At 35.6% G+C, this 27003-nt stretch overlaps 1 protein-coding gene and 1 pseudogene across 2 annotated transcripts; both read right to left on the reverse strand.

Annotated features, from left to right (window-relative positions):
* Positions 1–355: 355 nt before the first annotated feature.
* LOC146924113 (nematode resistance protein-like HSPRO2 pseudogene) lies at positions 356–1993 on the reverse strand (annotated as a pseudogene). The gene has a single exon (XR_015010034.1). The product of XR_015010034.1 is annotated as a nematode resistance protein-like HSPRO2 pseudogene (transcript).
* Positions 1994–5530: 3537 nt separating this feature from the next.
* Positions 5531–10152, reverse strand: LOC146924114 (uncharacterized). Its single transcript, XM_085711828.1, has 5 exons — positions 8776–10152; positions 8149–8395; positions 7068–7701; positions 6168–6935; positions 5531–6011 (listed from the first exon to the last, which is right to left on the reverse strand). Exons 1-5 carry the CDS (start codon positions 10150–10152, stop codon positions 5555–5557), a joined length of 3483 nt encoding a protein of 1160 aa, XP_085567954.1. The 3' UTR covers positions 5531–5554.
* Positions 10153–27003: the final 16851 nt, after the last annotated feature.

Raw genomic sequence — 27003 nt, forward strand, 5'->3', positions numbered from 1 at the left:
TTTACGTTGAGTCTCAAGGTTCGCTGCCTTTTTGTTTGGTATGTACAATATAATTACTTAAAAACTCTTTAAATTAATAATTATTAATTTATCGATAAATTAATAACTCTCTAAATTAATAAATTTCTTCGGTCCTGACATTATTAATTTATAGAGTTTTAACTGTATTATGTTGCAAAAATTATTATATCATCATGCACAAAATATGATTGGTTAACACTCATCAATCATCACACCGTCCACTCCACAATGGATCATCCTATTGGCAATGATCAATGCAATTGTTTTATAGGCGACATTGCAAAGATTGTAAAACTATGCTCCAAAACAATAAATATCTTACATACAAAGATTGTTACATGTCACAACAATCTATTGCAATATTTTTTGGTACACCTAATACAAAATTTAATCCACATAAAAAAGGAAAGAATAGTGTTTTTTTTCAAACATGTATGTTTCTAAGTATACATCCTAATATCAAACATAATCTCAAGTGACTCACCAAGTATTTCTACTATTCTCACTATTTTCCCAATAATACCCAAGAAAAGTCTTAGCAGCATCCAAACTAGGAAACCAAGTAGGTTCAAGAAAAATCCTATTCAAACATTCCAAATTCATCTCGCTACTTCCCATCATAACAACCAAAACTTGTTTATAACCATAAAAAAATCTCTTCATCTCTATCTCAATCCCTTGCAACCCTTGCAACAAATGAACCTTCTCAAACTCTTTCTTCTCTGAATAAACCTTCATTGCTTCTTCCATTACCCCTGGCCCACCTGTGGGGTCAACTTCAACTTCCAAAATCTCCGGCACCTTTTGTTTCAAATCTCTACACATTTTTGTTATCGTAACAAACTCTTTTGAACGGAAACAAAACGGTACCGTTTCGTGATTTTCGTTCTTTTCATTCATCGTTCTTGTTCCTAAACCTAATTGCTTCTTCAGTTTCAGAAAATCTTCTGGATCCATCATCATGTGTAAATCTTCAATTTCCGTTAGAATCTTCCAGATTCGCTCCACCGCGTAAATCTCACTCGCGGCTTTCTCGAATGTTTTGTTATCTATGGAATCATTCACGCGCTCTAGTAACACACGCGCGGCGCGTGTCCATGATTCGAAAATCTGGTGTGTCGCGTGTAGAATTCTGTTCTCGTGGTTTCCGATATGATCAAACGGTGTCGTTTCTAATGAATGGATGAAATTCGGTTTGCAAACGTCGTCGTAACGGAGAATCGGTTTACCGTTAAAATTTTGTTCTCCTAAACCAAGCGTGTAATTACACGTCATCATTTCAGATTCCACGGTGGAAAATAACCTCTGTGCTATTTGTTTCGATTTCTGCCACGTGGCTAGTTTTGGTAGCAAGCTTTGTTCGCTATAGCTTCTGAATTGGTCTTGGTATATTTTCCTGAGCTCAAGTATCGGAGCTTTGCCACATGTATCAGTGTTTTGTTCCTCGTCATCGCAGAATAATGCGATGACGTGGATTTGGGATTTTGCGAGGGACTCGAAACGTCGAGTCCACTCACGTTTATTGATGTAAGGTCTTGGGTCGGATAAGACGGTTGTTATGAGACGAAAAGTGATTTCAAGAGCGGTTAAAGCGGGTTTTATGATGGGCTCGTTGGCCCATTTGGGGAAAGTTGATGAGTGCCAAAAGGTTTGGAGATGAGGGAGGTGGAGATAGTTGTCATATGTTGTGCAAAGTGTGGATGAAGCTGTTGTGATGTCGTTTGGTGTAAGTGGAAGAGGAAGATGGAAAGTGGGTAAAGAGAGTTTTGGTGATTTAGGGGCTATGTTTGAGTTTAGCATCTTTGATTTCCATTCTAAATCAACCATCTTGGAAAAGGTAGAGAAAAGATAGTGTATGTAAATATTGTATAGTTTGTGAATGAAATGAAAGAATGAATTGAATTGTTGAAGTTGTGCTGGTTTGAAGAAGGCAAGGGAGAGAAAAAGGGTATTTATAATTCTATGTGGATATGGATGTGAAAGAGAAAAAAATTAGAATTCTTTTTTAGGAGAAAAAAGACGTGTGGACTGGGAAGGAATCAGACAAAAGCACAAAATGAAGAACGAGGAATTTGAAAATTACGGCGTGTGGGATGTTGCATGATTTTTAATTTGAATTTCAAACGTAAAATATGGGTGCACTATTTTTTTCTTAAAAGAAAAATATTGGGATATGGATCAAAAAATTAAAATACGTAAGGTCAATATTGTATGAAAAAAAAATCAAATGCATCATAAAATTAAAATATGTTCACCATCAATATTATGAGTTTTATTGAATGTTGGTGTAAAATTATTTTATACGGACTAAAAGTGAATCGACATTGAACTCTAACTTTATCATATATTATCGTGTTTGAAAATAACTTTAGGATTGACTCAGATCCAAAATCATTTGTTCAACAAGTCTTGAATCATTTCTATGAATATACGCTTCATTCTAAATCTTTCATAAATCTCAATCATTATATCGACTTGATAGTGTTTATAGAGTTTAAGTTATGCACAAAGACCGACTGACCTTTTAGCTCTTTAACCTTGTTTGAGGGACTATAATTTGGTACACCAAAAAGATATATACTACTTGAAAATGGAGATTAAATATAGTTTATAAACAACACTTGTACTCATTTATCAACATTTAAAAGAAAATAATTACGTCCCGTAAGTGTAGCTCAGTTGGTAGCTACCAGGGACAATGTTTGCAGGGGCCGGGGTTCGAACCCCGGATTCCCTACTTCTCCACACTTTAAAAAGTGTGTGATCTAGCCACTAGGCTATTGAACCAAAAAAAAAAGTGTAATCTAGCCACTAGGCTATTGAACCAAAAAAAAAAAAAAAACTATTCCAATAAACAAGAAGTAGCTTTGAGGGGGCAACAAAAGGACATTCTTGAATATGTGTATTTATTTATAATAAAAAAAATGAATTGAATTGAATAGAATATGTTGACGGTAAAATTGAATTGAATTAATAAATGAAATGGGAAAAGTAGGGAAGATGGTGGAAAGGAAGCAGCACATGAATCTTATCCACAAAAATACCTAACGTAAAAGGACAAGAAAGGAAGTTGAAGAAGAAGTCCGTTTTTCTTTGTTTGGAATCCAAAAAATTAGTAGTGGAGTCGTTGAGTTGAACCTTCTTATTTAGGTACACCAACGTTTTGCAAGCTCCTTTGGTGTTTCGGTTCCTACCTCTCCAAAACCTTGTGGCCGGTCACTTACCAATTACTGTTCCCCAATAGCCACGTTACACATTAGTATCATGTGATTTTGTTGTTTAAGGTATCGCAAACGAAAGTTAGAGACTAATTATTCGAGGTACATAAATTCATTTAAGAGACCTATCACTTTAAACATAAGAGATATGTTAGAGGCCGAAAATTTTGAGGCCTAAAACCTATATTTGGGTAGCTTGACCCTTGAGCCGATTTTGGTTTTTCGAATATATGTCAGAGATCAAACTCATAACATCATATTTAAAAGATTCACTTATCTGGTGTCGCATGTAATTAGTATATTGCATATATTATTGTACTTTTTTTCACTCAAATATATTATTGCATTAGTATCACATGTATTAAATGTATAGTTTTTGGGGTTTTGGATTCATATGTGACATTTCTCATGTGGAATCCTACTCGAACATTTTGCCCCTTTCCTCTACGTACACGATAACAACCATACTTCTCTCCTTCCTACCCATATTTTTATACTTTTATGCATATCCCATTAAAACTTATCTAGATTGACTCACTTTTTTATACAAAAATCTATGTTTTAACCAAAGCGGTTGTTAATATTTTTTAACCACAACAAAAAATAAAATCTATTAAACATTTTTATAATAACATGAGATAATTTCTATGTTCCTTTAAAAAATGAGATTAATTTCTATGAAAACTCTTTAATTTGCACATGCATCCCATAAAATCACAACAAATATATATTTGTAGAGGTGTTTTAGAAATTAACCTAAGAATATAGTGTAATAGAATGACTTGATTGAATGCATGTGTAAACTAGTTTTACATTATTCGTATATACAAATTAAACTAATATTAAAATGTTGAATGGATATATAAAATTGACAAAAATACACTGTCTCTGTTTTTGTGTATTTTCTTGATCCATGTAAGTTAAGTCAAATGGAAAAACTTGAACAAAAAGAAATCAAATGGAAAAAAAAGTGAAAAAATAAGTTCCCTAAAAAAATAAAGTGAACAAAAAAGTATTATCGACTTCAAAGAGTTGTGTTGGATAGAAATATTCTCTATTTTTGTCCCTAATTTTTTTTATTCTCTGTATTTTCGAAATAAGAATGAAATGATACAAATAAAAAAGTCCTTTTGTTGGTTGGCCGTGGACAAGAGGATTGAAACCTACACAAAATATTACGGATGACAAATGTTGTGAGTTCGATTAAAACTCACACAAAAAAATTAATGTGATCAAACAAAACACAAACAAAGGAGAAGAAGGAAAAACTTAATTATATATGTTCACTCAACATGACCCAAATTTCATCCATTTCTATAAAAGAGATATCTCTGCAATCCACCATCAAAGAGTTTGTAACAAAGAGATACAAGTGTTACAAGAAATTAACCTTAAAAAATAATCCTTAATTTCTAATATTTTTCCGAATCTTTTCCCATGAGATTCAATGATTTCACTCATTGTTTGATCACTTTCAATTCTTGGTTGTTTGAATGATAATATGAACTTGTGATTTTTATGGATGACGAAATTTAATGAAAATTTGATGGATTTTCGTGAAAAATGTGGACTGGACAGAAAGTGACGCTTTAGAGATAACAAGACTCAGAATGATGGAAAAGAGATAGAAGATGGAGACACTCAAATTCCCAATCCAAGGAATATGATTGCCTAGTGTATGATCGCCACAAGAAACGTGGTTTCTTGATAAGATCAGATAATGGTCCAATCCAGAACCTAAGAGCAAATACTCTCAAATTACACAAAGTGTAAAAATTTAGCAAAATTCTCTATTTTTCATGTGAGTTACACGCCCCCCTTATATAGGAATGGCATTTTGATTCTGATTTAAGCATAATGTAACTCCTAGAAAATAAAAAGACTTTAGCCATTATTATTTGGAGGCTGAATAATTACAAGAAAAGTTACAAAATGGAGAATAACTCATGGGCTGCCATTGATGATGATTGTTGATTAGAGGAGTTTCAGAATTGGAGAAGTTAGAGCTGAAAGGAAAGTTTCAGAATTGAATACCATATTGAATAGCAATAGTAGTGGCAATCATTTATTCCCATATTTGGCAGCTCCCTCTCTCCTCTTGTACGCCCACTTCTTGCTCTTCTTTTATCATATTTTGACTCTCTTGATTCAGCCTTTATTTTCCATAAAAGAAACACACCAAACAAAAAAAACATGCCATTTAAAGCTTTGGAGGCTTTAAAATGGATTTAACACAAAGAAAATTCAAACTTTAGTGTTTTTGGACCAAAATTAGTCCCTTACACTTTTATTACATCATAATTCAAATAAAAGCATCAAAATGGGGCAGCAAGCCCATGTGTCACGTCTTGGTCATGTATTTGGATGAGACGTATAAACTTTGGTTCATTTCCTTGCACTTGTTCCTGGCCTTTTAGTGACTTGGTAATGAATTGGTTTAGAGCCTCATTGACTCTTCTTGCACGTGCCCTTGTCATAGGACCTCCTAAGCTTTGGATTGCATCACCTATGTCTTGATGGCCTATGTCCTCATCATTCCCTCCCTCTTGAAAAGAATTCGACCTCGAATTGAACTCGTCATCACCTGCATCAAAAGGAGACAAATCAGAGACATTGAAAGTAGCACTTACCCCATACTCACCGGGAAGCTCTATCTTGTAGGCATTGTCATTGATCCTAGAGAGTACTTGAAAAGGTCCATCTCCTCTAGGTTGAAGTTTCGACTTCCTTTGTGATGGAAACCTTTCCTTTCTCATATGTACCCAAACCAAATCTCCGGGTTCAAACACAACCTTCTTTCTCCCTTTGTTGGCATTTTTTGCATAACTTTCATTTTTCTTTTCAATTTGCCATTTTACTTGCTCATGTAATTTTCTCACAAATTCAGCTTTAGCTTTTCCATCTTTATGCTTCAAAAGAGATGTGTTAGGCAATGGTAACAAATCAAGAGGTGTTAAAGGATTAAAACCATACACAATCTCAAAGGGTGAATGTTGTGTAGTGCTATGGACAGCCCTATTGTAAGCAAACTCTACATGAGGCAACCATTCCTCCCACATTTTTAAATTCTTTTTAAGAACAGCCCTAAGGAGAGTTGAAAGAGTTCTATTCACTACCTCAGTTTGCCCATCTATTTGGGGATGACAAGTAGTGGAAAATAGTAGCTTTGTTCCCACCTTACCCCACAAGGTCCTCCAAAAATGGCTTAAGAACTTGGTGTCACGATCTGAGACAATGCTTCTTGGTAAGCCATGAAGGCGCACAACTTCCTTAAAGAATAAATCAGCAACATGGCAAGCATCATCCACTTTTTTGCATGGGATAAAATGTGCCATCTTTGAAAACCTGTCCACAACAACAAAAATAGAATCTTTTCCATTCTTTGTTCTAGGAAGCCCCAAAACAAAGTCCATGGAAATGTCAATCCAAGGAAATTCAGGCACAGGCAAAGGAGTATACAAACCATGAGGCATAACTTTTGATTTTTCCTTTTTACACACAATGCATCTTTCACAAAATTTTTGAACATCAATTTTCATATGAGGCCAATAAAAGTGTTCTTGCAAAAATTCTAGAGTTTTAGAAACCCCAAAATGCCCCATTAACCCTCCCTCATGCGCCTCCTTCACAAGTAATTCTCTAATGGAACTTTTGGGCACACATAGTCTTTTTTCTTTAAATAAGTAACCATTGTGCCTAAAATATCCATTGAGGGCAGCATGCTCACAAGCTAAAAACTTTGAAGAAAATTCAAGATCACTTTCATACAACTCTTTAATATGCTCAAGACCAAAAACTTTTGTTTCAAGAGTAGAAAGTAAAACATACCTTCTTGAAAGTGCATCCGCAACCACATTAGCTTTGCCTTTCTTGTGCTTAATCACATATGGAATTTGTTCAAGAAATTCAACCCATTTGGCATGTCTCTTGTTCAACTTACCTTGCCCTTTTAAATGTTTCAAAGATTCATGATCACTATGAATGACAAATTCTTTGGGCAGTAGGTAATGTTGCCAAGTTTGCAATGCCCTAACTAAGGCATACAATTCCTTATCATAAGTGGAGTAATTTAGGGCAGCCCCTTTTATTTTCTCACTAAAATAAGCAATTGGATGACCTTCTTGCATCAAAACAGCACCGATTCCAACATTGGAAGCATCACATTCAATTTGAAAAGATTTAGAAAAATTTGGTAATGCAAGTATTGGTGCTTGGGTGAGTTTTTCTTTTAGGGCAGCAAAGGCTTGCTCTTGTTTCTCACCCCATTTAAAACCAACTTCTTTTTTGACAATTTCATTAAGAGGTGCAACCAAGGTACTAAAATCCTTTACAAACCTCCTATAGAAACTAGCTAAGCCATGAAAACTTCTTACCTCACTTACATTTTTGGGTGCTGGCCATTCTTGTATTGTTTTAACCTTCTCTTCATCAACATGGACACCTTTAGAGCTTATAACAAATCCTAAGAAAATCACATGATCGGTGCAAAAGACACATTTTTCCAAATTTGCATACAAATTTTCTTGTCTTAGCACATGCAAAACAGACCTTAAGTGACAACAATGATCCTCCAAATTTTTGCTATAGATCAAGATATCATCAAAATAGACAACAACAAATTTTCCCAAAAATTCTCTCAAAACATGGGTCATTAATCTCATGAATGTACTAGGTGCATTAGTTAAACCAAAAGGCATAACCAACCACTCATACAAACCATATTTTGTTTTAAAAGCAGTTTTCCATTCATCCCCCTTCCTAATTCTTATTTGATGATACCCACTTTTCAAATCAATTTTCGAAAATAAGCATGCACCAAACAATTCATCAAGTAAGTCATCTAACCTAGGGATTGGATGTCTATATTTGATGGTAATGTTATTAATAGCCCTACAATCAGTACACATTATCCAACTACCATCTTTTTTGGGGACTAAAATAACAGGAACAACACATGGACTTAAACTTTCTCTTACCCATCCTTTACTTACCAATTCAGCAACTTGTTTTTGAATCTCTTGAGTTTGTTGTGGATTGCTTCGGTAGCCTGGCCTATTAGGCAAGGATGCTCCTGGAACGAGGTCAATGTGATGTTCAATACCTCGTATAGGGGGTAAACCATTTGGTATCTCCTTAGGAAACAAGTCCTCAAATTCCTGCAAAAGAAATTCAACACAACTCGGCAAATCTTGAGTGTTAGGAGTGTTATTCAACAAGGCCACCTCTTTGCAAAATACCAAATATAGGGGCTGTTTAGTAGCAATGGCATCTTTTATCTCTCCTTTTTTTGCCATTAGACTTTCATTGTATTCTTTTTTTTCATTCTTTTCTTCTTTTTTTTCATTCTTTTTTCATTCTTTTCTTCTTTTTTTTCATTCTTTTCTTTTTCTTTTCTTTCTTTTTCTTTTTCTTGTTCATATTTTTCTTTCATTTTCTTTTGATCTTCTCTAACATCACTAGGACTTAATGGTGCAAGAGTGATCTTTTGGCCAAAATGCACAAAAGAGTACTTATTGGTACGACCATCATGATGGACACTTCTATCAAATTGCCAAGGTCTCCCTAACAGCAAATGACACGCCTCCATTGGTACTACATCACACAACACAACATCTTCATACTTCCCAATTTTAAAACAAACCTCTACTTGTTTGTCAACAAGCATTTCTACATTTTCACTAAGCCATTGAAGTTTGTAAGGCCTAATGTGAGGTTTTGTTTCTAACTCCATTTTAGACACCAAGCGTGTACTAGCAACATTAGTATAACTACCTCCATCAATAATTAGAGAGCATACCTTTCCTTGCACAAGACATCTTGTATGAAAAAGGTTTTCCCTTTGATTTGTTTCTTCCTCCTTGGCTTGGTTCCCCAACATCCTCCTAATCATGAAAAATTCTCCACTTGGTATTTCTTCATCCTCCTCTTTACAATCCTCTTCATATCCTTCAAACTCCTCATTGTAACCTTCCTCAACCACCTCCACAAGCATAGTTCTCCTTGTTGGACATTGAGAAGCTATATGGCCTAGGCCTTGGCACTTGTAACATTTAACAACCTTGTTAGTTGAAACAACTTGAGAAGGATTGGTTGAAACAATTTTACCTTTGTTTTCAACCGTGGCCTCTTTAAATGATGATGATGATGCACCCTCCTTTTTAACACTACTCTTCCAATTTGTAGAATTAAAATTTGTAGTGCTCTTTCTCATTTGGCTCTTTCTCTTGAGTTGCTGTTCAACCTTAATAGCTTGATGTACCAAATCCTCCAATTGTACATAGTGATGCAGCTCCACTATGTCACTTATGTCACGGTTTAAGCCATTAAGGAACCTCGCCATGGTTGCTTCATCTTCTTCCTCTACATTGGCTCTGATTTTTGCAACCTCCATCTCCTTATAGTACTCATCTACACTTTTGTTGCCTTGCTTGAGACTTTGTAACCTGTTGTGCAAATCTCTACGGTAATAGGACGGCACAAACCTTCTTCTCATGAGCCTCTTCATCTCTTCCCACGTTTCTATGGATGGTTCATTGGACCTCCTTCTTTCTTTCACTAATTGATCCCACCACACCAATGCATATTCTGTAAATTCAATGGAAGCAACCTGCACTTTTTGAACATCAGTATAATTGTTACAAGTAAAAATCTGTTCAATTTTCGTTTCCCACTCTAAGTATGCCTCAGGGTCACTTTTCCCAATGAAAGATGGTACTTTGATTTTGATACCACTCAGCCTATTATCATCATGCCTAGGTCCTCCATTATTTATCACTGCCCCATTTTGTTGGGCCTGTTCTAAGTTCTCAATTTTCTCATGAATGGCTTGAGTCTCTTCTCTCATCATTGCTGTCATACGAGTCATGAGAGCATCTAACAGCAGTTTATTTTGTGGATTAAACTCTTCACTCATTTTCACTCAATTTGCTCTTTTAGTTCTTTAAAGAAACCAAAATCAATCAACACAAGAAACTAAATTTCAAAATGACAAACACACACTAAACAACCAAAAGGAAACAAAACAATTAAAATAACAGGAAAAAAAAACAAAATTCACAAAGACAAGAGAAATAGAAACAGAAAAAAAAATGTGAGATAAGAACAATTAGCTCACAAAATTTAAAAGGACTAGAGTGTGGCAGCAACAATGATTTTTTTTGTTGAAAAATCACAATTTAAACAACCAGAATCTCAATATATTTTTTTTGATTTTTTTTTCGAATTTTTTTTTCTAATATTTTTTTTTCGAATTTAATAACTCAAATGGAAATAAAAAGTGATGAAGAACCTGAAATCACAATTTTTGAACAAAGGTTCAATTCGAACCTTGCTCTGATTACCACGTGATGACCAACCAGTTTGGGCACTTGGTCTTGCTTTGATTTCTTTCAATTCTTGGTTGTTTGAATGATAATATGAACTTGTGATTTTTATGGATGACGAAATTTAATGAAAATTTGATGGATTTTCGTGTAAAATGTGGACTGGACAGAAAGTGACGCTTTAGAGATAACAAGACTCAGAATGATGGAAAAGAGATAGAAGATGGAGACACTCAAATTCCCAACCCAAGGAATATGATTGCCTAGTATATGATCGTCACAAGAAACGTGGTTTCTTGATAAGATCAGATAATGGTCCAATCCAGAACCTAAGAGCAAATACTCTCAAATTACACAAAGTGTAAAAATTTAGCAAAATTCTCTATTTTTCATGTGAGTTACACGCCCCCCTTATATAGGAATGGCATTTTGATTCTGATTTAAGCATAATGTAACTCCTAGAAAATAAAAAGACTTTAGCCATTATTATTTGGAGGCTGAATAATTACAAGAAAAGTTACAAAATGGAGAATAACTCATGGGCTGCCATTGATGATGATTGTTGATTAGAGGAGTTTCAGAATTGGAGAAGTTAGAGCTGAAAGGAAAGTTTCAGAATTGAATACCATATTGAATAGCAATAGTAGTGGCAATCATTTATTCCCATATTTGGCAGCTCCCTCTCTCCTCTTGTACGCCCACTTCTTGCTCTTCTTTTATCATATTTTGACTCTCTTGATTCAGCCTTTATTTTCCATAAAAGAAACACACCAAACAAAAAAACACGCCATTTAAAGCTTTGGAGGCTTTAAAATGGATTTAACACAAAGAAAATTCAAACTTTAGTGTTTTTGGACCAAAATTAGTCCCTTACACTTTTATTACATCATAATTCAAATAAAAGCATCAAAATGGGGCAGCAAGCCCATATGTCACGTCTTGGTCATGTATTTGGATGAGAAGTATAAACTTTGGTTCATTTCCTTGCACTTGTTCCAGGCCTTTTAGTGACTTGGTAATGAATTGGTTTAGAGCCTCATTGACTCTTCTTGCACGTGCCCTTGTCATAGGACCTCCTAAGCTTTGGATTGCATCACCTATGTCTTGATGGCCTATGTCCTCATCACCAAAGTGTTTAGATTGTTTCACAACCCTATAGATACTCCAAAAGTACTCGATTCTTAGCCTTTTATCTCCTATGAACCCCCTGTTTCGATAAATCACAGTGTTCCTTGCACCTCTCAAAACAGTGATGAAAACACAAATTTATAAAACAGGTTGCGACCCAACGCCTTGTGATTGGCTTCATGTAAGTCGCACCTGAGACAAAAGCAACCACTAATAAAAATCCTTTTGTGTGCCTCGTACATTTTTTATACAACGATCGACAACAGTTCATGCGTCTCATGCATGGTTTCATGAGCCCCACACATAAGAGTATAGTTTTTTCTTCATCCTTAATATTCACTAAATCGACCAGGATTTTGAACTCCGCCAATTGCTCTGTGATAGTTCTTGACTCCACAATCCTAAATGATTAGAATTGTTGTTTCAGGAGTTGTCTATGAGCTAACAACTTGGTCATATACAACGAATCCAACTTTGACCACAATGACGTTGTGGTTGTCTCCTTCATGACTTCTCTTGGAACTTTGTCTCTTGTGTGCTTATGACATGGTTGCCGACAACGCAGCCTTAACCTTCAGTGTCAAGTACACTTTTGTTTAATCACGATCGCTTATATTTTCACCTTTCACAACCTAAAATCAATTCATTGTCTCCGGTAATTTTTCCAATGTCTCACTTTGTACTCATGATGCTCTCTTAATAATTTGTTCCTACTGTTATGAATTGAGAATGACATACTCTATCTTTTGAAGGATAAACTTATAAAAACAATACTAGCTAGTACCAACTTTGAACATATTTAATACTACTATCAATTTTCTCTGAAATTAGTTAATATTGTATTTTTTAGGAAAGAATGCAGTAAAACATTTAGATTATGGATTTAACTCCCTAACTAATTAACATAACACACTAAGGCTCTATTCGATAAAAATGGTAGAACTAGCTACTAACAAATGAAGAGATGACCTAATAAAGGATAATAAATTAATAAATTAGTTGTCAGCTTATAAACTTGGCAGAATTAAAGTTTGAACTATTTATAAATGATATAAAAGTTATTGATGATTCTTATTTAAAAAGTTTCAATTAAGCGTACTTTTTATTTATTTATTTAAGGTAATGGAGAAAAAAATAATTTGTGATAAGATAAACGTCATTTAAAGTAATATCTCAAAAAATGTTATAAACTTTTGTGAAAACAAATATACGTTCATGAAAAGATAATTGTTAAGAACCCGACTTCTTCACTTTTCTGTGTGAGTTTTCAATTATCTTTATCATTTCACACTTTTCTGTGTGAGTTTTCAATTATCTTTATCATTTCATCTAGGGTTAATTAAGTTTTTAGTCCCTATAAATATTCACAGTTTTGTTTTTAGTCCCTACAAAATAAAATCACACTTTTTAGTCTCTATAAAATTTTCCATCAGCATTTTTAGTCCCTATAAAATTTTTCCATCAGTATTTTTAGTCCCTATAAAATTTTCCATCAGCATTTTTAGTCCCTAAAATGCTTAAGGAAAATGTCACAGGGACTAAAAAGTGTGATTTTATTTTGTAGGGACTAAAAACCAAACTGTAAATATTTATAGGGACTAAAAACTTAATTAACCCTTTCATCTATCTATAAAAAAAAACATAAAATAAAAAATATGAACTTATATGTTATAAAATATTCACTATAAGTTGGAGTTTCAACTTACAAATAGAGCCATAATTCTGAGAAAATCCATTTCCCTAACCGCCTATATGTGCTATTAAGAAAAAATGGTAAGGATATTTGAACATTCCAATTTTCCTTACACTCTTTAACCTTTCATTTTTGCTCTATCTCTTACTTTTATTACATCACAAATATATCACATTACTTCCTTTATTTCTTTCTTTCTCAAAGTGTAAAATGGGTATATGGATGTTCAAAGTTCAAACGTTATTTTCCAAAAATAATATATTATAAATATACTGTAGCATTAATAATTTAATCAGCTTAATTTACCTTTTCAGGCTAAGGTTTGTTCCATTTCTGCGGCTTTATTTTATTTTGTTTTGTTTCACATACCATATCCACATCACATCCATTGTAGCAATCTAATGCAAAAGCAAACGGTGCAAAAGCCATCAAAATTAGCAGAACAGAAACATTGTTTATTCAGATATTTTTAGTGCTAAAAGATTTTGTTTCCTAACGACAAGGAACATAAAGTAAATCAAATCTATACATTGAAGAAGATTGATATGTTGTGTTGTATTCCAAAACAGTGGCAACTTTGTCTAGTCATATATTTTGTTGGATTATCCAAAACAATGTTATAAGAAAATTAGTTTAAATTTTTTATTTGGTTTGATTATAATTTTGGTCCTCTAATTTGCACTTGTGTAATTTTGGTCCTCTAATTATTTTGTGCAAGATGTGCTAGAAAAAAACTTGAATGATTAAATGAAAGGTACATATCCATCCATTCAAATTCAAACTATATCTATACAAAAATATAATGAAGTTTATATTATTATTGTAACACTTGAATATTTTCATTATTTGAAAACTATATCTTAAATTTTGGATCGTATTTAACCCTTTCAAACCTTAAAGGCTGCGGTGAAGAGGATAAAGAATAAGGGATAGATAAGGAGTAATGAAGAGAGAAACTTATATTCCTTCTCAATTAATTTCCCTTTGTGCTTTAGCCTTTATGGTTGTTCTTACATATCTTTGTTTGTCCAAATCAGCAAAGATTTTATGGCCATCTGTACAGACCCAAACAGGTACCGTGGAAAGCACGTGTTGCACCAAACCCTGTCGGCCAAAGGTGGACAGATCAGGTTGCACTGGCGGTGCACAGCCACAACATAAGATACTACCGAGCCCATACATATTGCCACATGGGGAACGAAAATGGCATCACTATGAATCTCATTTATGTTTTTGATAATGATAACCTTATGAAAAATGTTGTGTACACATTGTGTGAGTGTGTACATCTTGAAATAAAGAGAAAATGAGAGCGATGTGATATATGTAACATTTGATGATTTTATAGGAAGAGAGTTAAAAAAAAGTGAAGTGTTTATTGACAGGGGCGGATCCAGCTATGCTTGAGGGTGTGCAGAACCCTGGATCTTTGTTATTTGCACCAGTACTCTTAGTTTTATTGCTATATGCACACCCTGAGATTTTAGTTTTGCACCTCCTCACAAGACTATGCCAATTTAGCTGGTGTGTTTAGTGCTACTAATTTTTCCATGAATGACGTGTTTAATGCTGTTAATTTTTCCATAAAAATGACTTTTAATGTTATTTACTGTAATTGGTAGACTTTTAGTTTTCCATAAATGTATTAAGGCTCATACATATTTATTAAATACTAAAAAATATGACTAGATCAAATTTTGGTAACCATATATACACATATATAAAAATTTATAATTTTAATATTAATATTAATTATTAAAATTAAAAATTATACACCCCTGACTCAGGGTCTTGGATACACCACTATTTATTGAGTATATGAAATTAAGAGATATTTATTTATCGTTGTTGTAAGCTTATACTAGTATATTTCCTTTAAGATTGGATTTTAAAAATACATGCATATGATATCTTAATCTTGTAATTATTTATCTTAGTTAAAGTGTGGATAATAATGAATATATGTACGAGTATTTATGTCCCATTGGTGAGGGTAGGGGTGGAGACATGAGAGGTCCTCTAATGGCTTGAGCCTCTGCAGTCTTTCATAGAAAAAAAATATTTCCAACATATAGAAATATTTGTTGCATTTCACTATGAACAACCCATATGTAAAAATAACTTGTCTTAAAATGAATGATTTTTTGCACATGAGATACTACTCCCTCCATTTTAAAATATGCGTCATTTTTACCGTGTGTACAATTTGTATAATTTACTTTAACCGTAGTTTTTAACTACTCTATATACAAGGAGAATGTTAAATAGTGCTTCTAGGACATTGGTTACACAACCAAAACATGTACTCCTTCCGTCCCATTTTAAATGACGCGGTTGACTCTATCGCGTATATACACAAATTCGAACTTAAATATCTTTAATAATCTATTAGAAAAAATATGAAAATTTGATATTTTAAAAATATTTTTCGAGACGAATACAACAACGTCTTATATGTTATATTTTGTCTTTATACATTAGTAAAAAAAAATAAGATCAAAGCATGTTACATCGACACTACACATTTTCAAACTAGGTCATTTAAAATAAGACGGAGGGAGTAACTTTTTTATAAAAAGTGATGTAATCATTACTTAATCAAACGTAAAAATTTATATTTCCAAGATATATTTTCTAATTATAGATTATTTAACCATTGTTCGTGGGACACTAGTTAACAAGACCTAACATATAAATATAAATGTTAACACGTAAGATATTGATCGATTTGTCTTGATAAATATTTTTAAAATATTAAATTTTTATAATTCTTTACTTTGAATAATTAAAGATATTAATGATCAAAATTGTGCATTGAAATATGAAAGTGGTTGACTGCGACATGTATTTTGAAACAGATGTATCAGTTGATTAGTCATATAATCTCAAAGTATGGTGTTAAACTTTTTGATGATATTGTAAAATATTTATTAGTGTCATATTAACTTAATAACGTCCTCGTGAGCTTAGCTCAGTTGGTTGGACAATGCATAAAAATAAAAAATAAAAATAAAATATGCAAGGTCTGGGGTTCAAACCCGACCACCACAAAAAAAAAAACAATAACAAATTTCTCTCCTTCCTCTCCTTCCTTTTTTTTCTCTCCTTCCTCTCCTTCCTTTTTTCCTCTCCTTCCTTTTTTAAATTGACATTAATTCTCTCCTTCCTCTCCTTCCTTTTTTCCTCTCCTTCCTTTTTTAAATTGACATTAATAACAAATTTCTCTCCTTCCTTTTTTAAATTGACTCTTTTAATTTCTAATGCAATATAATTTTATTAAAAAAATTCAATTGTTCTCTCTAGTTCATATTACTTGCATTATTTTTAAGACGACGTATTTTACTTTACGTTTATGATAATGAACACATTAACTTTTTTTTTCCTCTCCTTCCTTTTTTAAATTGACATTAATTCTCTCCTTCCTCTCCTTCCTTTTTTTCCTCTCCTTCCTTTTTTAAATTGACATTAATAACAAATTTCTCTCCTTCCTCTCCTTCCTCTCCTTCCTTTTTTAAATTGACATTAATAACAAATTTCTCTCCTTCCTTTTTTAAATTGACTCTTTTAATTTCTAATGCAATATAATTTTATTAAAAAAATTCAATTGTTCTCTCTGGTTCATATTACTTGCATTATTTTTAAGACGACGTATTTTACTTTACGTTTATGATAATGATTAATACATTAACTTTTTTATAAGAGCAGTTTAATAAAATATAATTTTCTCTATTTTATTTATAAGATAGCACATTGTAAAACAACACATGGTTCTATGTTGTTATAGGTTCAAAGGAATTGTGCTTAATTACACTATGTATTTGTTTAGAAGTTTGGAGGATAGAAGGTGAAAATAGAGAGAAATTTTACATATTATTTGAGAGAATGAGAAATGAATAGTTCTGACTAATATATATTTTTAATTTTGAGAGTACTGAAAGAAATTTTACATATTATTGTTTGGAATAAGAAGTGGCTTGGTGATGGTTCAATCTTAATGCCACCTACTCAATCTAATTTATCTGTTGATGATCTTTGTGTGGCTGATTTGATTCCCTAATCAAAAAGCTTGAAATATTCCCTTTTATTACAATAGTTTTTTATTTGGCTAATGCTGCAAGGATTTTTATTACATCACTATTTGATTCAGTTGACAATGATAGGCGTTTTTGCACTCAATAACTCGTCTCTAGTGAATGGCATAATATTTGGAGAATTCAAGCTCCTCAGAAGTTTAAAATTATTTTATAGCGCATTTTTAGGAATTTCATTCCTACTAGATTTTAACTTATTAATGATACAAGTGTGGATTGTCAAACCAATTGTGTGTTATGTGATTTCCAACTTGAGGATTCTCTACGTGTTTTTTTCAGGTGCTTTAACAGTTGCAATGTTCGGAGAAAAACTGCTTTTTATGATGCATCCTTTGAGTTCAATAGTAATAAGATTGATGTTGGCGTGTGTATTAGAGATGAAAATGGTGGCTTTGTCTTGGCCAAAATCAAATGGATGTTGTCAAAATGTTTTGTTCATATCAATGAAGCACTCCTTTAAAAAAAAAAAAATATCAATGAAGCACTTGAATTACTAATAAATACATCCATGCATAAATGACCATAATTTATAGTTTTAAACAAACGGTACATATTTTTCTTTTGAAATAAAACATAGGGTTATACTTATAGTCATTTTCATCCATGAATGTTTAATAAATAGCCACAATATTCCTTTATTGATCAAAATTACAAAATAGTCAATGATTGTGCATTTTATTAGCACACAATAAAAATGAGAAGGAAGAACAAGTTTGCAATATAAGCCACAATTAGCTTAGAGCGCAAGCTATATCATTTGAGTGTATATTTCATTTGCATTTACATACATTTAGTTACAAGTTAGTTATGATGAGCTGTCATTTCTAGGTTCTAGCTTGTATATATACTACACTTTGTAATTGAATTCATTCATTCAATGATAATCATTTTCTTCAGTTTTCATCTTTTCTCATGTTAGAGAAGATCATTGACACTTCATTAGTCAAAATAGTCTCTCGCATTAAAATAGTTTTTCAGTGTTGACATTAACTCTTTTGACTAACACATGCATAATTATGGACTATTTTAAAATTTTGATACATTAAAGAACTCTTGTGGATATTTGTTACACATTCATGGACCAAAATAGTTAGGTGGATAAGGTATAATGTTGATATGGCGGCTGGGGTAGAATAGTTAATGAGTGAAGCGATAAAAGTGTGATCGGGTTCGATTCTCACGTCCAAGAAAAACTAACAAATTAACATATTAGTCGTTTTTAATTCAAAAAAAAAAAACATATTGGTCGTTTTAAGCAAAAGTGCAAAATAAGCTTATACTGAAAGATGGAGGCAGTAGCGTGCAACTCAAGTCTGGAATTCATTTTCATTAAAAAAAAAAATTATAGAATTCATCATTTCACAATGAATTTACACTTTTGATAGAAAAAGAAGTGAAAACGATACAACATAGGTGAAGGTGAGAGAGCATCTAAGAAAGGAATATAGTGACATGCACTTGTCCCATTACCACTCTTATAGAATATATGGATATTGGATTAGTATGAATCATGATGCCCAATAAATTGGGTCATTTGACATTTGATTTCGTCATTGTCAAAACAACATGCATCCATCTAACATCATAAATCTATATATATGATTTATCAAAATAAAAACTATATAATAAAATCTATATATATCCTTTAAAAAAATCTATCTATATGAAGCGTGGCATGTCATAAGAAAAATAATCATTTAGTTTTGTTGCTTGTCTTTTCGAGCAAAGTGTCTTTTAGGGAAGCAAAAGCATATCACACTTCTATTTTGATCAATCTCTTTCGTTTACTCAATTAATTGGGCAACACAGCCGTTTAACGATGAGGATAAAAGTGTCTATCACCCCTAAAAAAATGTGTGTATTTTTTTTTTTAAATGACAAAATATTATTAACCAACAAGCCCGTGCAAAGAGTACTAATAAGCTCGGGTGGAAAAAAAATAAAACAGAACAAGGGGAAATTGGTTGCCGTAATGACGTGGCTCGAACAAAAACCCCTTAAAAAAACCACCCCGAAAAATACAACACCTAAGAGACGGTGACAAAAAACAACGATGCCGCATATAGGCGTTACATCACCCAAAAACACAACCTAACAATAGTTGAAGTCTAAAAACACAAAAAGCAACCAAGCAAAACACGTCAAAGGCTTGAGCTATGGCCCTAAAATCCAATTTCGAACCACCAAAATGCAACCCCATAGCACTGCCTCCAACAGCCCTGCACAACTTTTCGAACCATAGTCACATAATTCGCAATTCGCTCGGTACGCGGTACGGGTACGGGTTCGCGGTACGCGACATTAGAAGAATTCGGTACGTGTAGGGGTATAGAGCTTCGGTACGCTTCGGTTCGTAATACTAATATTTCCTAATTAAATATAGTAAGCCATCAATAAATTATTTTTACTAGAATTTTTATAAAAAAATAAATAAAATATTTTACTTAAAAAAATTGAGTTTTACTTAAATAAAATATTATGGGTAAGATTATAATTGGTTGTGAAAGGGGGTATGATTAGGAATTGCAACTTCATTATATTTTAATACAAATAATCCAAACAAAGGCCCATTTAATGTCCTGACTCCAGAGATCCAATGAAAAAACCTAATTTCAGAAATCAGAAGTCATCTTCTTCCTCCTGACAGCAGCGGCTCCTCTTTTTCCAGATTCAAGATCTATCTTCTGCCTCTGCCTTCTTCTCGTACAAAATCGCTATTGCTTCCTTTTCATCATGACTTTCAGAAACTATCTCTTCCCTATTTCTAGATCTATTTTTCCAGATTTTCTTCGAATTCTCCGGTACGCTTGCGGCTGCGAATTTTCACGCGAATTCCGGCGAACCAGTACGCGAAAGTACCGCGAATCGGTTCGCGCGAACCAATTCGCGGTTCTCCAATGGAACTACGAATTATGTGACTATGTTTCGAACGACCAAAAAAACAACCCCATAGTCCCGCCTCCAACAGCCCTGCAAAACTGCCACAAAAGACCCCAGGCCAGCCTCAAAAAACTGCCTGCACAACACAACAACTGGTACTGGACTGTCATGACAGCAGGCGCTGCCAGTGGACAACCAGCACCGCTAGACCAAAACAACCCAAGGAGGCAGCAACTCCTTAACGTGCTAAGCAATCCCGTGGACTCCAACTCCACTCATAAAACATGCACGCCGGAGTTTTGGTTCGACTAAGCATCCACCTCCAAGTCATTACCTTCACCTCCTCCACAATCTCTTCCCAAGTTGCAATGACATTATTAAAAATGCGCTCATTCCTAGCCTTCCAAAGCACCCAAATTCCGGCCTCCCAAATCATTCGCAAACCTTTCCGCACCTTTTTATTCACGTTTCCACCACACCAACAATCCCAATAAATAAACAAATTTGGCGGTATTACAAAATTGATATTTATCCACATCATCAAATTCAACCAAACGTTCCTTGCGAAGTCACAATGAAGGAAGAGATGCAAAGAAGATTCGGGCAACTCCCCACACAAAACGCAATTATTACCAACATCAATAGGTAAACAATTTCGTTTTTCCAAATTAACACGCGAAGGGATTGGATCTAGGAGAGCCTTCCAAACAAAAGCACTCACCTTGTAAGGAGTCGCGGTCTTCCAAATTTGCCGGAACACCCTCCTCTCCCCTTCCGGACTAGTAACCTCCAAAACCTCCCTCCTTTCCAATTTCGAGTACATTGACTTTACCGAAAAGGAGTGATCATTCTCCAACTTCCACCTCCAAGAATCATCGACTTCACTCCCCACAAAACCTTCCAAATCTCCTAACAACTCCGTGAAAAGATTGTTTTCACACACAAAAAGAGTCCTTCTCCAATTAAAAACCCACTCCCCGCCTTGGAAATTCGGCCTCCACAACTCATGAATCATTGTGTCTTTATTAGATACTAATGAAAAAAGTCTATTATATTTCACCACAAAAGGCACATCTCCTCTCCATGCCACTCTCCAAAAACTTGTACTAGATCCATTCCCCACGCTACGCACCACCTCCTCATTAAACCAATCCGCCCCCGACCGTTTAGATAGCACCACCAAATCTTTCCACCACCTTGATGCATTCCTCGGCCACGAATCCACACCATCCTCCAACAACTCTCCCACCTTTACACCACATCTTTCCTCTAAAACGTTTCTCCAAAGAACATCATTATCTTGCAACAATCTCCATCGCCATTTCGCAAGAAGACTCAAATTCACCCTACAAACATCCCTAACTCCTAGACCTCCAACTTCTCTAGGTTGACACACTACCTTCCAACTCACCCAATTAATCTTCCTTCCCCCCTCCATACCACCCCAAAGGAACTTCCTTTGGATTCTTACTATCTTTTTTGCCACACAAGCCGGCATTTTAAAGAAGGAAAGATAGAAAATAGGAACCGCATTCAAAACAGAATTAAGGAGAATGATTCTTCCGCCAAGACTAAGATATCTATTTCCCCAAGAGAACAATTTTTTGGAGATCTTTTCCAATAAAGGATCCCAAGTGATAGCCCTAGCCGGGTTCCTCCCCACCGGCAAGCCCAAATACATGAATGGTAATCTACCTTGCGCACAATTCAAAAAATTACACGCCATATCCATAAACTCCGACGTCACATTAATCCCCAACAAACTACTCTTGTGAAAATTAATCTTCAATCCGGAGGCCAATTCAAATCCCCTTAACAAAGCCTTCAAGGTCCACAAATTATCTACCGTTGCTTTCCCCACACAAATAGTATCATCGGCATATTGAAGGTGAGAATAAACCTTCCCATCCTCTTTAAATTTGAAACCTTGAAAGAGATTGAGACGCACCACATTAGACATTAAACCGCTAAAACCTTCGGCCACCACTAGGAAAAGGAAAGGTGCTAGAGGATCTCCTTGTTTCAAACCTCTTTGAATATTAATCTCCTCTGTTGGACTTCTATTCACAAGTATAGACATGCTTCCCCCACACACACAAGCCTTCATCCACTCTATCCATTTACCACAAAAACCAAGTCTCCTCATCATGTACACTAAAAAGTCCCAATCTACCGAATCATAGGCCTTTTCAAAGTCCACCTTAAGAATCAAACATTCTTCATTTGACTTCTTTGCAAAATCAACAATTTCATTGATGACCAAAACACCATCCGCCAAGTTCCTACCTTTCTAAAAAGCTGATTGATTATTAGAAATGATTGGACTCATCACCCTTGCCAACCTCCTTGCAAGAACCTTCGCCAAAAGTTTATAAAGAAGCCCTAATATGGAAATAGGGCAAAAATATTTCAACTCCATCGGAGAATTAATCTTTGGAATTAAAGTAACAAAGTAAGCCAACGTAGCCTTAGGAAGCCTCCCATTACCATGGAATTGATCGAACATAATTCTAATCTCACTCTTGAACAAGTACCAAAACTTCTTAACAAAGGCAAAATTGAACCCATCTGGACCCGGACTTTTATCCCCATCGCAATCCTCTAAAACCTCTTCAATCTCTTCCAAGGAAAACACCAAGCCTTCATTAGCTTCCGCCCCCAACCTTTCAAACGGAACACCATCAAGCTAAGGATGGTCCCACTCCAAGGCCTCAACATGATTAGTAAAGAAATCGACGACCATTCTTCTAACCGCCGTAGGAGATTGAACCCACTCATCCCCTACTTTCAAGGCCTTAATAGCATTCCGGTTATGTCGCACTTTCACACACTTATGGAAATACTTGGAATTAGCATCTCGATTCTTAAGCCATCTTGATCTCGCCCTTTGCACCATATTAGCATCCTTTGCCCTCAATAATCTCCATAAATCACCAAACAAAGACTTACGCCTTAAGATCTCATCCCCACTCAAACCAACCTCCTCCCCCCTCACATCTAACACATGAATGTCTTCTACCAACTTATCAACCTTCGCTTCCATATCACCATATTCCTCCTTATGCCACTCCTTAATTCTAAACTTCAAAGCCTTGAGTTTCTCCCGCAACACAAAACTCATCCATCCATTACTAGGAAATTCATTCCAAACACCCTTTACTACCTCTTTAAAGTTACGATGTTCCAACCAAAAATTATTAAACCGAAACGGCCGCGGTCCCCAATCCCAACCTTCCTCTTTAAAGATAAGCGGACAATGATCCGAAACGTCACGAGGGAGCACCCAAAGAGAGTTGTCTCCCCAAAAAGAAACCCACTCTTCGGATATAAGCACTCTATCGATACGACTCATGGATCTACCATTTGAATGATACCAAGAAAATCTTCTCCCCAAAACATTCAAATCATCCAATTGAACCTCCCGCACAAAATTGTTATACCAAAACATCTCTTCCCTTTGAGAAGAAGAAACCTCGTCATTCACACTTCTTCTTTCGTCCCTACCCCCCACGGCATTAAAATCCCCTAAAATACACCATGCCCCCTCCCCCATTCTTCTCCTCAAAGCAATAAGATTATCCCACAACCTTCTCTTTGCCGGAAGATCACACTTGGAATAAACATTAATCACAAAACACATATGCTTCAAAACACCCCAATCCAAACACACACCCACATACCCTTCAACTCTAAACAAAAAATTAAAGGAAGACTTTGATTTAGACCAAAGAGAAAGAATACCTCCGCTATTACCTTCGACGGAAGATAAGCCCAATCGCAATCCTCCCCTCCCCAAAGACTATTACAAAACGATTGCGAACAAGCTCCTTATTTTTCCTCCGCTTGATCGCACCCCCTAGGCCTTTAATATTGAAGGTTGAAATAATCATTGATCCACCAAACTAGTAACCCCCACCGCCTTATTCTTGACATCAACCACTTCCAAAATCTCCATGTGATCTTGAATCGGCGTTGAAAATGAAAAGCCAAGCACATTTTGAATACCACACAAAGATTTAGCCTCCAACTTTTTCAATGGATCATCAGTTGGCGCCACCATGGAGGACCCCTTCGCATTCAACCCATCCTCCTCAAGAATCAAGTGCAAACCGGAAGGAGGGGAGGGCGTAACATACACGGCCTCAACATTAGTCCCACAACATTAGTCCCACGAGTAGCCGCACTAACCTCCACTTCCGGCACGCCTATAGGTAACTCTGGCCCTTCCAATTTCGGGGAATACCGCTCTTTATAAATCTTATTCCCTTTCCCTTTATTACCTTTAAATTTTTCAGCCATTTGCAAAAAATTAGATGACACCAAGGGATTTATTTTCCCTCCCCCTACAGCCTTCTTCCTGGACTTCCTCTTCACTTTCTGCAATGCCCTTCTTTCTTGATCCTCCCCCAAAACCTCCCCCATTAAGAGGTTTACCACAATCTGGCCCAACTTCCTGTACTGTTGTGGGTCCTACCACAATTTCCATCTCTCCTGGAAAAGAAGAAGCCAAGCGCTCCACTTCTGTAGGCTGAATCTCCACATTTTGCTCTCCCTCCCCAGATGGCGAGTCCACGTGCTCCTCTTCCCTAGCTCCCTGGGCTGCCACATGTTGCACATCCAAAGGCAAATGAGGCACTTGAGTTGACTCTACCCCATTACCCACAGACTGACATTGCTTTGTGTTACCCTCACTTTCCACATGTAAGGCATCCATAGGATAGTTTGAACAAGGTTTCTTTGAAGGAGACACATATTCCTGACCCAAAAGATCATCCATATCTTCATTCCCCAAAGGACCCTTCAGACTTAAAAGTAGATTAGCCTTTACAGACCCCTCCTCAGGCCCTAAGTGTACTGAAGTGTACTCCCTAGGACTGACATCACTCTCTTCTTCCAACACAACAACCGGCTCCCCCAAACCACCACCATGGAAAGACCTCGACGAGGCCACCTCCCAGTCATGTCCGTCCAACCTCTTCACCGTCGCCATGTACCCAGCCTCCTCCACCACCAAAACCGCAAACTGCGCACCCATAACCTCTAACTGCACCACTTCACTAATAAAGGCCATCCTTGAAGTGTTAACAAGAATCCTGGTAAAATCTAGTCTCTTGAAGCCAATCGTCTCTTCATCAAAGTCCAAGAAGGACCAAAAAACATTACCCAGCAGCTTAAAGGTTTGTTCCTCCCAAACGTGTAGAGGAAGACCTGCCACCTTGAGCCACACTCTCCGGTTGCGCGCCAGCCTGTTAGGGGACCAACGCTCCACCTTCTTAAACATGCCTCTCCACCATTCATCCTGCTTCGTCTCTGCCTCTTCAATCACCAAAGGGTTTTCCTCTTCTAGGAGCACCATATTGTCCCCTATATACATAACCATAACCTTTGCATAACCACCCATCACTAAACAATCTCTGATCTGATCGACTTCCCTAGGAAACGCAGTTCCGCCACAAAGCACCGTTCGAGCATCTTTAAACGATCTTCCGATGGGAGCAACACCACTTTTGAAGTCATGGAAGCTAAAGCCGGCTTCTGAATCCGAACATTGGCCACCACATCTCTAAACGTCACCACTGTCGGACCACCGCCATTCCCGCCACTCACATCAATCACCTCCTTCCTGCTGGTAAAACCCTTAGCCTGCTCCTTCTCCCTCCCAAAATGTGCCAGATTAACCTTGAGCTTAGTGTCACCTAACCACACATCCTCCAACCGGTGACCCAACTCCTCCACTCCGGCCACCTCCAGAAATTTCACGAACCCAAACCTCCGCCCTTTCTGATCTCGTTTCTTAGCCAGAAACACCTCCCTGATCTTACCAAACTTCATAAACACTCTCCATAGAACTGTCAACACAGCATCTTCAGGAAACTCAATTAAGAAGAAGGACGTTGAGTTCCTATCCATCTCCGCTAGTTTCCTTTTCTGTTTCCATGCTGCCGGACCACCTCTCTTTTTGTCCCAAGTGGACCCACCCCTTCCCCCCCCCCCCCCTTTGTTTCTCTCTCGAGACTCCACTCTCTCTCACTCATCCCTCTAGACCTCAATGTGTGTGTATAATATCAATCCCTTTCTTATAGAGATTGGTATGAATCTTGATGCCCCATAAGTCTGGAATATATTGGAAAAGTGCATAATAGACTACTATAAAATAATAATTCTTGAATTATTTTAAATACGATTTTATTAATCTATATTTGTGAAATGTTGGAATATAGAGGGCCATAGATTCAAAGGGTTAGATAGCTCAACTAGTTTGAGCTGAGGACTAAGGTTTTAAGAATTAGAAATCAGGGTAAAGTTTGAGCAAAGAAAAAAAAAACCTAACATTGATAATTAGCATACCAACATGTTATTAAAAAAAAGGATCATGGACTAATGACATGACTACATTAAACCTTTTTATCATGTAGAATTTTCTTTCTCGAAAGACCTAAGGTGTTTGCTTAAGAAACTTTACACCTAGACAATAATCCAAGATTCTTTACATTAATTCTCTCCATTTAATTAACATTTGTATTTACTAGAGAGAAATATTTTCATCAAATATAATAAACAATAATGCTAAATACAACGACAATTTCTATCACGAATGCATCCCGATTGATATGGTATGGGCAATGTTGGCGTTTTTTAATGTCTCTTTT

Source organism: Medicago sativa, chromosome 5, assembly GCF_051527215.1.
Source record: "Medicago sativa cultivar Bolivia chromosome 5, Bolivia_mono, whole genome shotgun sequence".
Lineage (NCBI taxonomy): Eukaryota > Viridiplantae > Streptophyta > Magnoliopsida > Fabales > Fabaceae > Medicago > Medicago sativa.

Coding starts and splice junctions, on each gene's coding strand:
- LOC146924114 (XM_085711828.1), bottom strand. CDS start 10,152: ATGAGTGAAGAGTTTAATCCACAAAATAAACTGCTGTTAGATGCTCTC. Junction 8,396..8,775: donor CTTGGCAATTTGATAGAAGT/GTCCATCATGAT, acceptor TTTCTTTTGCAG/GAATTTGAGGACTTGTTTCC. Junction 7,702..8,148: donor CAAAAAAGATGGTAGTTGGA/TAATGTGTACTG, acceptor TGATTTTCTTAG/GATTTGTTATAAGCTCTAAA.